The sequence below is a fragment of the Carassius gibelio genome, chromosome A18 (genome assembly GCF_023724105.1).
Source record: "Carassius gibelio isolate Cgi1373 ecotype wild population from Czech Republic chromosome A18, carGib1.2-hapl.c, whole genome shotgun sequence".
Classification (NCBI taxonomy): domain Eukaryota; kingdom Metazoa; phylum Chordata; class Actinopteri; order Cypriniformes; family Cyprinidae; genus Carassius; species Carassius gibelio.
The window spans coordinates 24,754,003-24,767,669 of NC_068388.1; the positions used below are offsets into that span (position 1 = coordinate 24,754,003).

General features: G+C 37.5%; 1 protein-coding gene across 1 annotated transcript; it reads left to right on the top strand.

The window, feature by feature from the left end:
* Nucleotides 1-1,424: 1,424 nt before the first annotated feature.
* Nucleotides 1,425-5,742, top strand: LOC127934600 (somatolactin-like). Its single transcript, XM_052532087.1, has 4 exons — nucleotides 1,425-1,639; nucleotides 2,562-2,675; nucleotides 5,283-5,462; nucleotides 5,536-5,742. Exons 1-4 carry the CDS (start codon nucleotides 1,427-1,429, stop codon nucleotides 5,740-5,742), a joined length of 714 nt encoding a protein of 237 aa, XP_052388047.1. The 5' UTR covers nucleotides 1,425-1,426.
* The last annotated feature ends 7,925 nt before the right edge of the window (nucleotides 5,743-13,667 follow it).

Below are 13,667 nucleotides of genomic sequence, written 5' to 3' on the forward strand. Positions count from 1 at the left end.
AGGTGTGGTCTCTGAAGAGGCGCAAATCTTAGCTTCCGGTCTCTCAATCGAGGTTTTTCAAACCGTTCTCCAATCCAGAGCTCTCTTAATGAGGAAACTGTGCTCTTCCACACTAGGCAGAGATTTGAAAGTCTGGCGGCGTGGGCATTCTCGTTCCCCATTCGTTCTCGATGCAGCTCTAGTTCCTGAAGAGGAACGTCTAAGGTTACGTATGTAACCCTGGTTCCTCGAAGGAACGAGATGCTGCATCGCAGTGCCACACTTCCAGCATCTTTGGCCCGGCATTTGCTTCATCCTTTGGGGCTGATTATAGGGCTTCGCTGCTCATGCTTTTATGCTTCCTGGTCTCTGACGTCACCCGTCTATGACATCTCGCCCTTCAATTGGACTGATTATACATGTTATTCAGAGACGTCATGCTGGACGCGTTCCCCATTCGTTCACGACGCAGAGTCTCGTTCCTTCGAGGAACCAGGGTTACATACGTAACCTTAGGCGTTATTGTGAACCCACTGACACAAAATATAAAGTTGTGTTTTCTGAAAAAAATTTTAATCTTAAAACAATTTATTAAAAAAAAAAAAAAAAACATTCGATCATGAAACAATAATTGCATGGCTTTTTGTTGAAACATTTCACACTGATTCTTTCCTACCCCACTGGCAGATATTATCTATAGTATACATTAAAATGGCAATATTGTGAAATATGACACTTTAAATTTTAAATAAATTTAAACATTTTATATTTGTATATATTTAACATTTTATTTTATTGTGTTTATTTATGTGATGGCAAAGCCAAAAAAATATAATTAATAATAATGATAATAATAAAATAATAATTATAAATAAATGAATATTTGACAGATCATGTTGACAGTAGCTAAACTATAAATATGTTTCTTCTATCTTGGGCAGAAATATTTTTAGTAACTTCCCTTTCATTAATAAAACCTGCATTATTTTTGGTGGCATTATTCATTGGTATTCTCGTATTCTCAGAGGTATCTGTTAAAGGCCTACATATGCAGGAGTCTGAGGAGAAAGCCACGGCTCTCCTTACACTTGAGCAGGTGAGTTTATTAATCTATGGATCTCTGAGAATATTCATGAATAACTGCTATATAAAGCCAGTGTGTGTAGTCTCGAATGCAAACAACTGACCATTGACAAATCTGTGCAAAATGAACAGGCCTAAAGGTACATTGACTCCAGATTTGTATTTGCTTTTTGCAAGAAAATCTGCCGACAGCAGCCTAGAAGAAACGCATTAGCATTGAAATGAAAACAGTGCTCGCTTATCAAATATGTGATCTCAACAGAGAGCAAAAATATTTCTAAGGATATTAGCTTAACAGTTCAGCTGTTTCTTTGCTAAAGTGAATCTTTCAAGTGAATCTCAGTTATGGTGTGTTTCTCTGGTCATGTGTGTGTGTGTGTCCTCAGTTCTGCAGGCCTGGCTGTGGTGTGTGTCACTGTGGCCTTGCTGGCTTCCTCACGCCGTTCCTCTGGACTGCAAAGACGAGACGGGTTCACTCACCCAATGTACATCAATCTCTCAGGAGAAACTTCTGGATCGTGTCATCCAACATGCAGAGCTCATCTACCGCGTCTCTGAAGAGTCCTGTACTCTGTTTGTGAGTGAACAATCTCTGTCTGATCTTTATTATTCACTGGAAGATCGAAACATACTTCTATCAAGAAACATTTACTTGAGGCAAAATTTGATATTCAGTCATGTTTTCTGAAAAAATAAATAAAAAAAATGTGAACTTAAGCATTAAACGAAAAAAAAAAATTATAATTGGTATTTTTGTCTTGTTTTCAAGTACATATCTAAACACAAGAAAAATAATCTTACTTTTTACAAATTTTCTTTAAAAATATTTTTTTAATGATTTCTAATGATTCTAAATGTCTCTTGATTTAAGAATCGTTAGATATTTGTACTGGAAAACAAGACAGAAATGGCATACCAAATGAAATTGAACTATAATTTTGACAGTGTAGTTTGCACATGAATTAACTGTTGCTAAATCTTTGCATTTTTTTTTCTTTTTTTTGTCTTAAAGAAATATATAACACAGAATCAGATAAGAAATGTAATTTCATCTCATCAGTTGAGATGTATTATTAGCCAAAATGATAGTAAGTTTTCTTTCATTTAATCTCATTATTTGGTTTCATTTAATCAACCTTGCTTCATTATTGCCGGCTGTGTGCATGACTCTGAATTAATGAGACTGTAATCTTAATGAATCAGACTTATTATAAACACTGTGAGATGCCTTACAGTCTTGTTTGATTATTTTATCAGTCAGTTTTATCAGTCTTAAGTAAATGGTCTTCTCGCAGCGGGAAAACTTGCAGAGAATGATGGTATAATTACATTTTTCACCTCAGATCCTCCAAGTCTGTTGTCTGAAGTGACATATATATATATATATATATATATATATATATATATATATATATATACATTGCTGCCTAATTGACCCATCCAAATCTAAAACAGATAAAGTAAGATTTCCAGATCTTCATGATCCGTGTGTCCTACAGGAGGATATGTTCATCCCGTACCCTCTGCATTATTTGAGGAACCAGGGAGGAAACCTGTGCCACAGCAAACCTTTCCCAATCCCGGGCTCCAAGAGTGAAATTCAGCAAATATCGGTGGGGAGATTTTTCATTGATTTTATACTGGATATATAAACTAGCATTGTAAGGCGAGAAACCTTATTGACTCAAGATGTTTCAGCCCCAAAGGGAGGTTTAGATTGCTTGCAAGTAACAGTTTTTCTTTTCTTCTCTTCTCTTCTCTTCTCTTCTCTTCTCTTCTCTTCTCTTCTCTTCTCTTTTCTTTTCTTTTCTTTTCTTTTATTTGTTTATTTAATTATGCAATTTCTGTGAATATGGAGATTGATGGTGACATTTCAAAGTACACATTAAGTATGTAAAAAAGTAATGTCTTAATCAGTATTTTTACCTACACCCCCCAGTGATAAGTATCTAAATATGCTTAAAACATAACAAAACAGAGGTTTTAAGTGATAGATTTGATTTCAGAGAATACATCTTGAATTAGCTTTATTTTTACCCAGTTTATTTATTTATTTAGAAGCATGCAGAAGGAACTGATACAAACATATTATACAACCTAATTCAGTGTCTGTTTATACTAAATGAATCATATTTTAGGGACATTTAGATATTCTGACAAAACACTGACTGAACACTGAAAATTAAATAAATACAGGTATATATATATAGCATCATGCAGTTGCTGCAGATTTGTCGGCTGCACATCCATGATGGGAATATCCCATTCCATCACATCCTAAAGCTGCTCTATTGGATTGAAAACTGGTGACTGTGGAGGCCAATTGTGAACTCATTGTCATGTTCAAGAAACCAGTCTGAGATGATTTGAGCTTTGTGACATGGTGCATTTTCCTGCTGGAAGAATGCCTTATGATGGAATAGCAGTCATTTATTCCGTCATCACCGGGTGCAGATAGCGTGTGCGCACATTTGAGACCTGAAAAACACACGTTTATATCTGTGTTTAAACTAAACTCATGTAAGCTTTGCCAGTTTAAATATTTAAGAACCACAAGCGCAGTGAGAAGATTTGTGCATGTGCTCATCCAAAGTGCGTAAACCCACGCCATATATATATATGCCGGAGACCCGGGTTTGAGCCCCGCTCGGAGCGAGTGTGAGGAGCGTCAGGGAGGACCCGGGTGAGAGGGGTTACATTGGTGCCGTGACCCAGATGAGAGTGAGGTTTAGGGGGGTGAGTGTAACAGAGGCCAGCGAGCAGTGCTGTGCAGGTAAACCTCACTCCCCGATCTCAAGAGACGCACTAGCGACAGATGCTAGTGGCTGTAGCCATTTAGCCTCCTTGTTAGTGCGTCTGCCTCCCATGCCGGAGACCCGGGTTCGAGCCCCGCTCGGAGCGAGTGTGAGGAGCGTCAGGGAGGACCCGGGTGAGAGGGGTTACATATATATATATATGTATGTATCTCTTAAGATATTAAGTAATGTCTTCTGAAGAAAAATAAAGTGGGGGGATAAAAATAGTATTGTTTGTTTTCTCTTTAAATTAACTTTCTTACTCTCATCCTATGGCAGAATTATAAGGTTTTTTTGTTTGTTTTCTCATCCATCCATGCATGTCAGTAGAGATTAAGTCTTTCACTGGAAAACTGAAACTTGAACCATGTGTTCCAGCTCTGAACAAATGAGCTTTGCCTAACGGGTATTGTGTGAAAGTCTGTGACGGCAGGCTGTCTTGTTCATCTAATGCACTACTGTCTGACAGCTCTTTCAATGAAGAGGCTAGTATTTCTTAAGAACACAATTGCCTCTGTCACCAAATAGGCTGTTTACTTTTCAATAAACCTTCTTTCTCCACTGAAATAGGTTTAATCATTTCAGCTTCTTACTAGTTAATGAGTCTTGTCACACCACCAGTGTACACAGCCTAAGTCGACACGTCTTTTCGTTTGATTTAGACATTTTACAGTCTCTGAAAATTCTTCTAGAGCTACAGTACAGAAAAACTGTTGCAGAAATATTGAAAATGGGTTACTTCCTGTAACCTCGCCTTCACCGGGAGGTTGTGCTGATTTATGAAGTAGTCTTGACTGCTGTATTCACAATCTTTAATCCGTTTAGAGTTAGACATTTTATCTTATACCAGCTAAATTGTAATTTTTTTATGTTTTATAAGAAACATATTTGAAATATATGAATTATATTTAAATTGTATTATTATTATTATTATTATTATTATTATTATTATTATTATTATTATTATTATTATTATTAACTAATAACCCTAGTCTGCATTACAATAAGGACAACACACATCCTAAAATGTGCATCATAAAACTTTAAGGTCAAGCTGACATAATCAGCTTTTATTAGCCGCATGCAAACTGGAATTGTGTATGCTCTTTCTGCTGTTTAGGAATGATAACTCATCTTGGTGAATCGGTTGGATGGATTCTAAACACCAAACATGCTTTGTTGGTGTGTAAATGTGGGCGATTGTTTGTTAATATATTCATGTTTTTAAAGTCAGAGAGTTCAAGCTACAGTAGTCGTTTCCGCAGCTTAGTAATAAATGCTCCTTTTGGACTGGAGAAGATGTTCTGAAAGTTACAGTATGTTGTCCGTACATCAAAATCTCTCTCAAAAAAAAAAGAAGAAATCGATGCACATTGGATTGCTCGCACCATGAGCCCTTTCACGTCTCTGGTGTGTTTTATGCAGGATAAATGGCTGCTTCACTCGGTCCTGATGCTGGTGCAGTCTTGGATGGAACCCCTGATCTATCTGCAAACTACTCTTAATCGTTACGATGACGCCCCGGACGCTCTGCTAAACAAGACCAAGTGGGTGTCTGATAAACTGCTCAGCCTTGAACAAGGTGTGCTGGTCCTCATCCGCAAGGTAAATCAGTATCAACACAGCGTCTCATAATGCAACCGTGCCAAGCAGCATTTTCACTCCGGTTTCTCTCCAGATGTTGGATGAAGGGATTCTGACGACCTCGTCTATCTTCGAGCAAACGTTGACCCCATACAATGAACAGTCCCCAGAGATGCTGGAGTCCATCCTCAGGGACTACAACCTGCTCATCTGCTTCAAGAAGGACGCCCACAAGATAGAGACCTTCCTCAAGCTACTCAAATGCCGTCAGAGCAACAAGCTCAGCTGTCTTTCCTACTAAACAAAAGTTAGCAAACCTTTAATGACACTTCTTAGAGTAATGAGCCATAACCGGGTTTCTGGCTATTTATTGTATATTAAAAGGAACAGAAGAAGATGCACACTGTTCTCACACATAATCTGCATACTGCACTATTGATTTCCTCCATTCTCTTCTGAACTTGAGTTTGTATGCGATGCAGTTTCCTCATAGTCTGTCAATGTCTCTCCAGGTCTCTGGTGTGTTGCCGGCATGTATTTCATTTCATTTTTATTTTTTTCCTTATTGGGAAGACGGTTTCACCATTGTATTTTTTAGATGAAAAAATTATTGATACAGAAATATGCTAATGAAGCTACAAAGCAGACTGTATATGTTTCTGGTCTCTCTCTCTCTCTCTCTCTCTCTCTGTGTGTGTGTGAGTGACTGAGGAATGTGTTTTTGGAGAATAAAAGCTTTACTTAATGGATGAACATGGTGGACATCTACATGTTATATGGCAAGAGATAAATATCTATCTATCTATCTATCTATCTATCTATCTATCTATCTATCTATCTATCTATCTATCTATATATCTATCTATTTTTCTATCTATCTATCTATCTTCCACCCACCACATGTGTGTCTTATATTCCAATTGAATCTATATCTATGAAAATAAGTCTCAGTAATTTAAAGTAAATGTAAAGTAAATGTATGTTATCCTCCAGTGTTGTAGTCAAATTATCCAGCAGTAATTTACCATCTAGACAGGATGAGGTGAATATGGCTAAAGTTAGTGAATCACGTTTTAATAGTTTGGCTCCCTCGCTGTTGTGCCCTTTTTCTGAGGGTTAATTGACTGATATAATTATGACCAGAGGGAAGGAAAGACAAACAACAGGCCTGTTAAAAATGTTAATGAGGTAGTGGTTCCCTAAAGCTCTGTCTGTAACCAACGGCCATCTCGATGGCAACAGTAGAAGTGTGTTATTAAAGAAAACAAGCACAAGAGACGGCCATCTGGGAGCCCAAGCAATACTCGTGCCATCCTTACGATCCCTGTCATGGAAACATCACTTCAGCCCATCTTCACCCGCAAAAAAACAAACAAAAAGACTTTATTATCCCAGACATTTACTTTTAAATCTATGGTGATAGTTTAGAAGTTGTAAAACATTTATAATACTCTTTTAAAAGGGCTCAATCACAGATTCTGAAACATAAGCAAACAAGGTGCTAAATTTAACAACTATGAAACCTTGATTTTTTAATATATTTAACAAGTGAGGAATTTGATTTGTCCTTGCATTTATCAAAAAGTGTTTAATTATTTATCAATGGGATGATAGACATTTTATTAAATAAATCTTTCTTTTTCATTTTTTTTTTTTCAGAAACAATCCCAGTACTCAAGAATAAGTGCCAAAAGTTAATTAATATTCATATAATATTTATAAAGCTAAACTGCAAATATGATATGACCAGTGATGTTATCCTTCTTCTTCAGAGTTATTCTGGACCCTTAAGAATGATGTGAATTTATAATAACCCACACCAGAAGGTGGCACTAGATCTCTGTAGTACAATAAAACACAGTCAGGAAAAATGGGGGCAAGAAGAAAGGTGTGTTAATTGTTTTTTTTTTTTTTTTTTTTTTTTTTGTAAATATTCTTACCGAAATTCACCAGGGGCAGAAACTATGTCAGTGTTATATAAAAAAATGCACAAGAGAAATGGGATAAGACGTGGGCCACATGTCAATTGTGCAATTTATTGATCAAAGATAAATTTTTTCACATTCAAAATTGACTTGAATGGACATAAAGATTCTGCTACCATTTAATATTCCACAGCCACTCTTTCCATGTCCAAGTTCCTCTTATCAGAAGGTGTAAATCAGCGTCTAGCTGTCATGAGAGGGGTGCTCTGGCACAGTGAGGGTCTTGTGGGCAGGATGTGGCGGTGAGGCCTGGTGTCAGCAGTAACAGGTTCAGTTTCCTGTGTCCTAATCATTTCAACATGGAGGCCCATGCCTGGGCTCTGGCTGCTAAACCGCCACCCCAGCAGTGTGGACCTCCACCCCTCAGCCCCCTTCCGCTCCCTCGGCTCTACAACCATAATATTAAAGATCTGCTATACGAGAGCATGCAAAGTTTGCGGAGGTGGGGAACGACGGTGACTAGATGATTTCACAGTCTAAGTATTGTAACCTCAGGTAAGAAAAGCTACACTGCTGGAGTTCAGGAGAGAGACTCTGTGCTTACTGGAGTAAAGAGGGAGTGAGAAAACAGGGATACATATATATAGCTTAGTCATTAAACTCTAGATCGCACAGGCTGATGGGTTGTTAATGTAACTGATGATGTTCAGAGAGTTAAATGACTTGGCACAAGCTGATTGGTTCATGCTGCATGTGCAGCCAATGAGCTTACTGCCTTGCATTTACATGGCAGGCTAGCATTAGCTAGAGATTCCAGCAGCATGCTTTTCAGAGTTTCTCTGAAACCCTCCACCTTCCCCAGCTCCACCTGTATAGATCTACTAAGGGTTAGTTTATATGCTATCTGTGCAGCAGCAGAATGTCTTGAATACTCACAGCACCACATGGCCGTATGCATTGGCAGTAGTGAGTTCCTGCACTTGCTTACAGCTGCAGCAATAATATACAACTACAGCCATAACCAACAGTAGCAGCAATTCAGCAGCGTAGCAGATCTGTTCCGCCAAGACCAAATACATTAACAAAGTCATTTCCATCGCCATACTAAAATTTTCAGAAAGTTGGCATGATTAAAATCAATATTTAATGGGATAGCCAAAAATGAACCAATTTAGTAAGTAAAAAAAATAAAGATAATGATAATAGTAATAATTGCTTGTCCTTCTTTTTCATGCTATTATAATGAATGGGGACTGAAGCTATCAAGCTGGCTGGCTGAAATGTAAGTCATTATTCACTTCACTAATTGATAATCATCCTCTTCAGTGAGCTGAGACTGAATCATTGAGTTGAACTTAAGAACTAGTTCAGTCTGATTTGTTCACAAATCATTCAGACTCATTTAGTTATATAAATATATATATATATATATATTTTTTTTTTTTTTCATTAATCTGTCTGAGCTGGTTCCACTTACTGATTCTATTATTTATTTATTTATTTATTCATTTTCTTTTGAGTATGTTATTTTATTTTATTATCTCTCATAAACATGCCAAGGAACGTCAGAATAAATTAACATTATCAGTATGTAATAACTAAATATTCATATTATTGTAACACAACAGCTACCATAAGACTTAAGACTGAAATCTAGCAAATAAATCACACAGGTCACTTTTAGCCACTATTTTTATGTTGCTTTTGCTCCCTTTTTGTAGCTTGAAACTTTTATTTTTAAGGGTACATCGGTGTTAATGCTTCTCATTGACTTTGAATGGGTGAAGTTGAACCTCCCTTGCCGAACTGAATTATGGATCTTTTGTGTATTTAAATGACTGAATAGATGTCCAAATTGTGCAGAACATCAGTGACCCTGCCTTTATAATATAATAAAAAAAAAAACAAAAAAAACAACGAAAACAAAACAAAAAACAGGTTTGAAACGATATGAGGTTGACTAAATGGTGGCAAAAAAATTTTTTTAGCGGGGTGTACTGTGCCTTTATTTAATTTTTTCTTTAGCAATGTCAGTGCAGATTCTCTAGTGTCATGCTCCCAAAGGCATTTTGTGCATTGGCTAAGAGAGACAGAAGCTGATCTTTGTCCAAGCTGCTTGAGAACGAAGAGTGGCCAGGAACAGCCCAGAACCTCTTAATCACTCAGTCATGCAACAGGACACATTATCTAATACTGAAGTCCCTCTGAAGGCTCTACAAACCTGTCCAAAAAGCCCAATTATCCTACTGTCCCTCTGTGCTTTGGGTGCCAAGGTGCAATACAGTTCCAACCAGTACAGCAGTGTAGAAGAGTGTAACCCCACATTTGAGCTCAGTGAGTCGGGGAATGGTGTATTCTGCGCTCCTGCCTAGTCCATGGCCTCCCTGGAGGCTGTCTAAGACAGGCTGTGTGTATGAGTGAGAGGAGGAGAGGTCACAAGGTCATGAGGTTAGGCCTCCGCTAACCGTTCCAATATGTGCAAAGATGTCAAATGAAGTGCCCGAGGTTGTAGCAGTTGGCTAGGGTTTCTCTTGCCTGAAAGAGGGAGCAATATCGAAAAAGAGAGATAGTGAAGGGCCCATTGTCTACCTCCATACATCAGCAAAACACACTGATGAATTTGAATAGAGTGTAAAAAAAAGCTACTTACAAGCTAATTAAACACACACACACACACAAATATATATATCAGAGATGGGGACTCGAGTTTGAGACTCGGACTGGAGTGCGACTTAAGTCGCACAAACAGTGACTTCAGACTCGACTTGAGACTCGTCCTCGAAAGACTTCAGACTCGACTCGGACTCGAGCTCCGGGACTCGTGAACAATGTTAATTTTTAGTAAACGTCAGATGAGCTCGCTGTTAGAGTTGTGACGTTCGCGAACGAACCGATTCTTTGGAACGGCTCATAAACATGAACGATGGGAGCCGAGTCACGGCTGGAGGGGAGCCGTTCTTTCTGTCGCTCTTTTTTTCCTATGCGTGTTTCAGAGCGCGTGTTTCATACAGATGCACACAAATGAGCTCCTCCGCGAGACAGAACAGTTATAGGGGGAGGGGCGCACCCAGCGCAGGCCAACCCTTTATAGTGTGATGATATTAGTTATTAGTTGTGCACGCATCCTTCACGTGAGTACTCCAGTGGAAAAAAACCTGAGTGCCTCTGTCATTGGGTAGGAGCGGAGCCATGACGTTTTGCACAGATATTCATTGCAGCCCACTTTTTTATTGTTCATTGACTTGAAGGGGCTGATGTCCTATTTGCAAAGTTTACAGTAGTAATAGTATGTAGACATTTCCATTTTATTTATTCTAATTTTATCTACTTTAAATATTTTTGGTTCTCTATCAAAATGTTCTTGTGTGATAACAATGTTCTTGTGTGGAAGTGTTTGTAGTAAAAGCTGTTTTGCACAGAAATTCATTGCAGCCGGCTTTGTTTTTGATGTTTATTTGTGAGTAGGTATTGTATGAATAACATAAGTCAGCGTAGCTTTGTTCATTCTTAAGCCAGACAAGAGGTGTGCAGCTATACAGCCAGGACAGACAGAAGGCCATTACTGAATCCATAAATGCAAAATACAGATATTAACTTAAAAGTAAAGCATTCTTGGTGTTTTTGTCATGTTGCAATAGCCTGTTTACACTGAATATATACCAAAATCAAAGTTGATATTGTATGCTAATAGATAGAGTTGTCATAATAACATATTACATGCTTTGAATTCCTTATATATAGCTATGCAGTGTTCTAAGCAGCTTGGATGGGTCGCTGTACGTGATGCAACATTTATTATAACCAGAGACTTAATATAATAAAGAGACTTGAGACTTGACTTGGACTCTAGCTCAGAGACTTGAGACTTGACTTGGACTCTAGCTCAGAGACTTGAGACTTGACTTGGACTCTAGCTCAGAGACTTGAGACTTGACTTGGACTCTAGCTCAGAGACTTGTGAGCATCTCTGATATATATATATATATATATATATATATATATATATATATATATATATATATATATATATATATATAAAATGGCAATTCAGTACATTTAAAGAGAGAATCTTTCATGATAACGTTTCCTTTTTAAACCATGTTTTAATAATCTCATACTAAAGCACATGTAAAGTACTTGAATATAACTTTAAATGTGTTATCTGGTGTTGCATTTAAAGTAATTTTTTTATATATAAATATACTTTAATACTTCATCCAAGTTTCAACATAACCTTAAAAATGCAGTACATTATTCAATATTAACCATATATTAATAATTAAATTAATAGTATTTTAATAATGATTTTGACATAACATATACAAATTTAAGTGGCTCAAAAATATTCTAAACTATATAAATTTTAACTATAATAATTTAATTTAATTGTAGATAACATGCAATTAAGCATCTGAAAATAATGCATTCAGTTCACACTTAAGTGTATTATTCTTAGATTATTATTTCTGTAATAAGTACTCTTTTTAAAAGTACAATATGGTAAGTGTACTACTTGTGTGTACTAAAAGCTGGCAAATAGAGCTTTCAATGTGTGGCTCAGAGCATCTACATAAATGCATGGCTCATCATGACAAAGCTGAGGTTGTAAGGACTTATTTGGAAGGAAATAGGGCCGTCAGCCAACAGAGATCATGCACAGGGCACTTGGAGGTCAGTTAAGGAAGACCTCATCAATCCAGTCTGGCAATCATACAACATTCCCACGCCACTGCCGGTAGAAAACAAAACCCCTGAGAAATTACCCAAAATGACCACCTTACTGGCAGAACAGAGTAAAGTGAGTATTTGCATGTGGAAAAATTACTAAAATGTGTACATTTATCATCAGAAATGATTATCTTCGGGCTAAAAGTCAAGATTTGCTTGGTACATCCAGTTCTGTTGGGTGTTTGTTTGAGAAAAAAAAAAAAAAAAAAAAAATTCTGGACGCCTTTCTGTCAGATGTGTGGGTGTTGATTTGCAAAGCTCAGGTTGGAGTAGTTATATTTTCATGTCAATAAATTTTTCAGGATTCATGGTGCTCATATTTTAAGGATATTCACAGTAGGCGTCAGCAATGATTTGAGATATCCCATCAATGAGTTCTCTAAACCTTTTGACCTTGCATCGTTCGTCAAATGGACAACTTCTACTTTGGAAACTGACGTGAGGTGTTCGTCTGAATCACTGTTAAACTATTTTCTGCTGATTATGACTACACCTCTCAACCTCCAAATGGTTTGAAACATTCTGATTGAACTAAAAAAGTGCAAAGCAAGCTGTTGTTGTCAGAATACTGAGACGTGAAGGCTTCGCGTTTATTCACGTATGCTTGTTTGAAAGAATTTTGATAGACTCCCATCTGTTTTTGAGTTCAGGAGTTCAGGTCTTCTTATAGACAGTTAGAAGTGGTCCATATGAGCATCTCTCTCATATTTTCATATTACAGCCTCAAACAGATGGAGGGAAAAATACTTAAATAAATAAAACATTCTATGCTCAGCAATTAAACCATTACCATGCCAAAAAAATAAATAAATGAATAAATAAATCTTATCATTAAATGAAAATGCAATATACAAAAAGAACATTTATGCACAGCATTTATATATTAATATTATTAGTCAACTATATATCTGTCAGGGTTCTGTCACTTCAGTCTAGTGGTATTCATGGTTTTGTGACAGAGCCCTGATACTCTCCTCATGTCATTGTTTTCATGTGGCTTGCGATTGGTTTGCTGGCCATGTGCTTGTTTTTGTGAGCACATGGCTTTTGTCTTTGTTCCTATGTGCCATGTGCTCTCGTCAATTGTCTTGACCCCACCCATCTTGTTACCTGATTATTGATGTAATTTTCCCCACATGTGTTCCCTCGTTACCCTCCTCATTAGCTCCCTATTTATTGTCCTTGTGTTTGCAGTCTGGTGGCTAGTTCGTCGTCTAATATTTGTCTGTGCACATCGTGTCTTGCCTTGCCTTGCCTTGTCTGTTTTCCCCTACGGGGTAGTTTTTGTTTGTTTATTTTATTATTATTACTATTAAAGAGCCCTTCTCTCTGCATCATTGAGTCCTCGCCTCATCCCTCTACCCAACCCCCTGACAGAACGAACTAGCCAGTATGAGGACTCAGCGGAAAAAGGATTGCACCGTCCACCAGCCTCCACCCTCTCCAGCCCCCACTACCAGCATATGCTCCAGTTTAAGACTTTGATCTCTCTTCATCAACAAGGGACTGGTGTGAGGGATTTTGCCCTGGAGTTCAGTGGTACTGCAGAGGGATTGGAGTTTAATGATGCGGC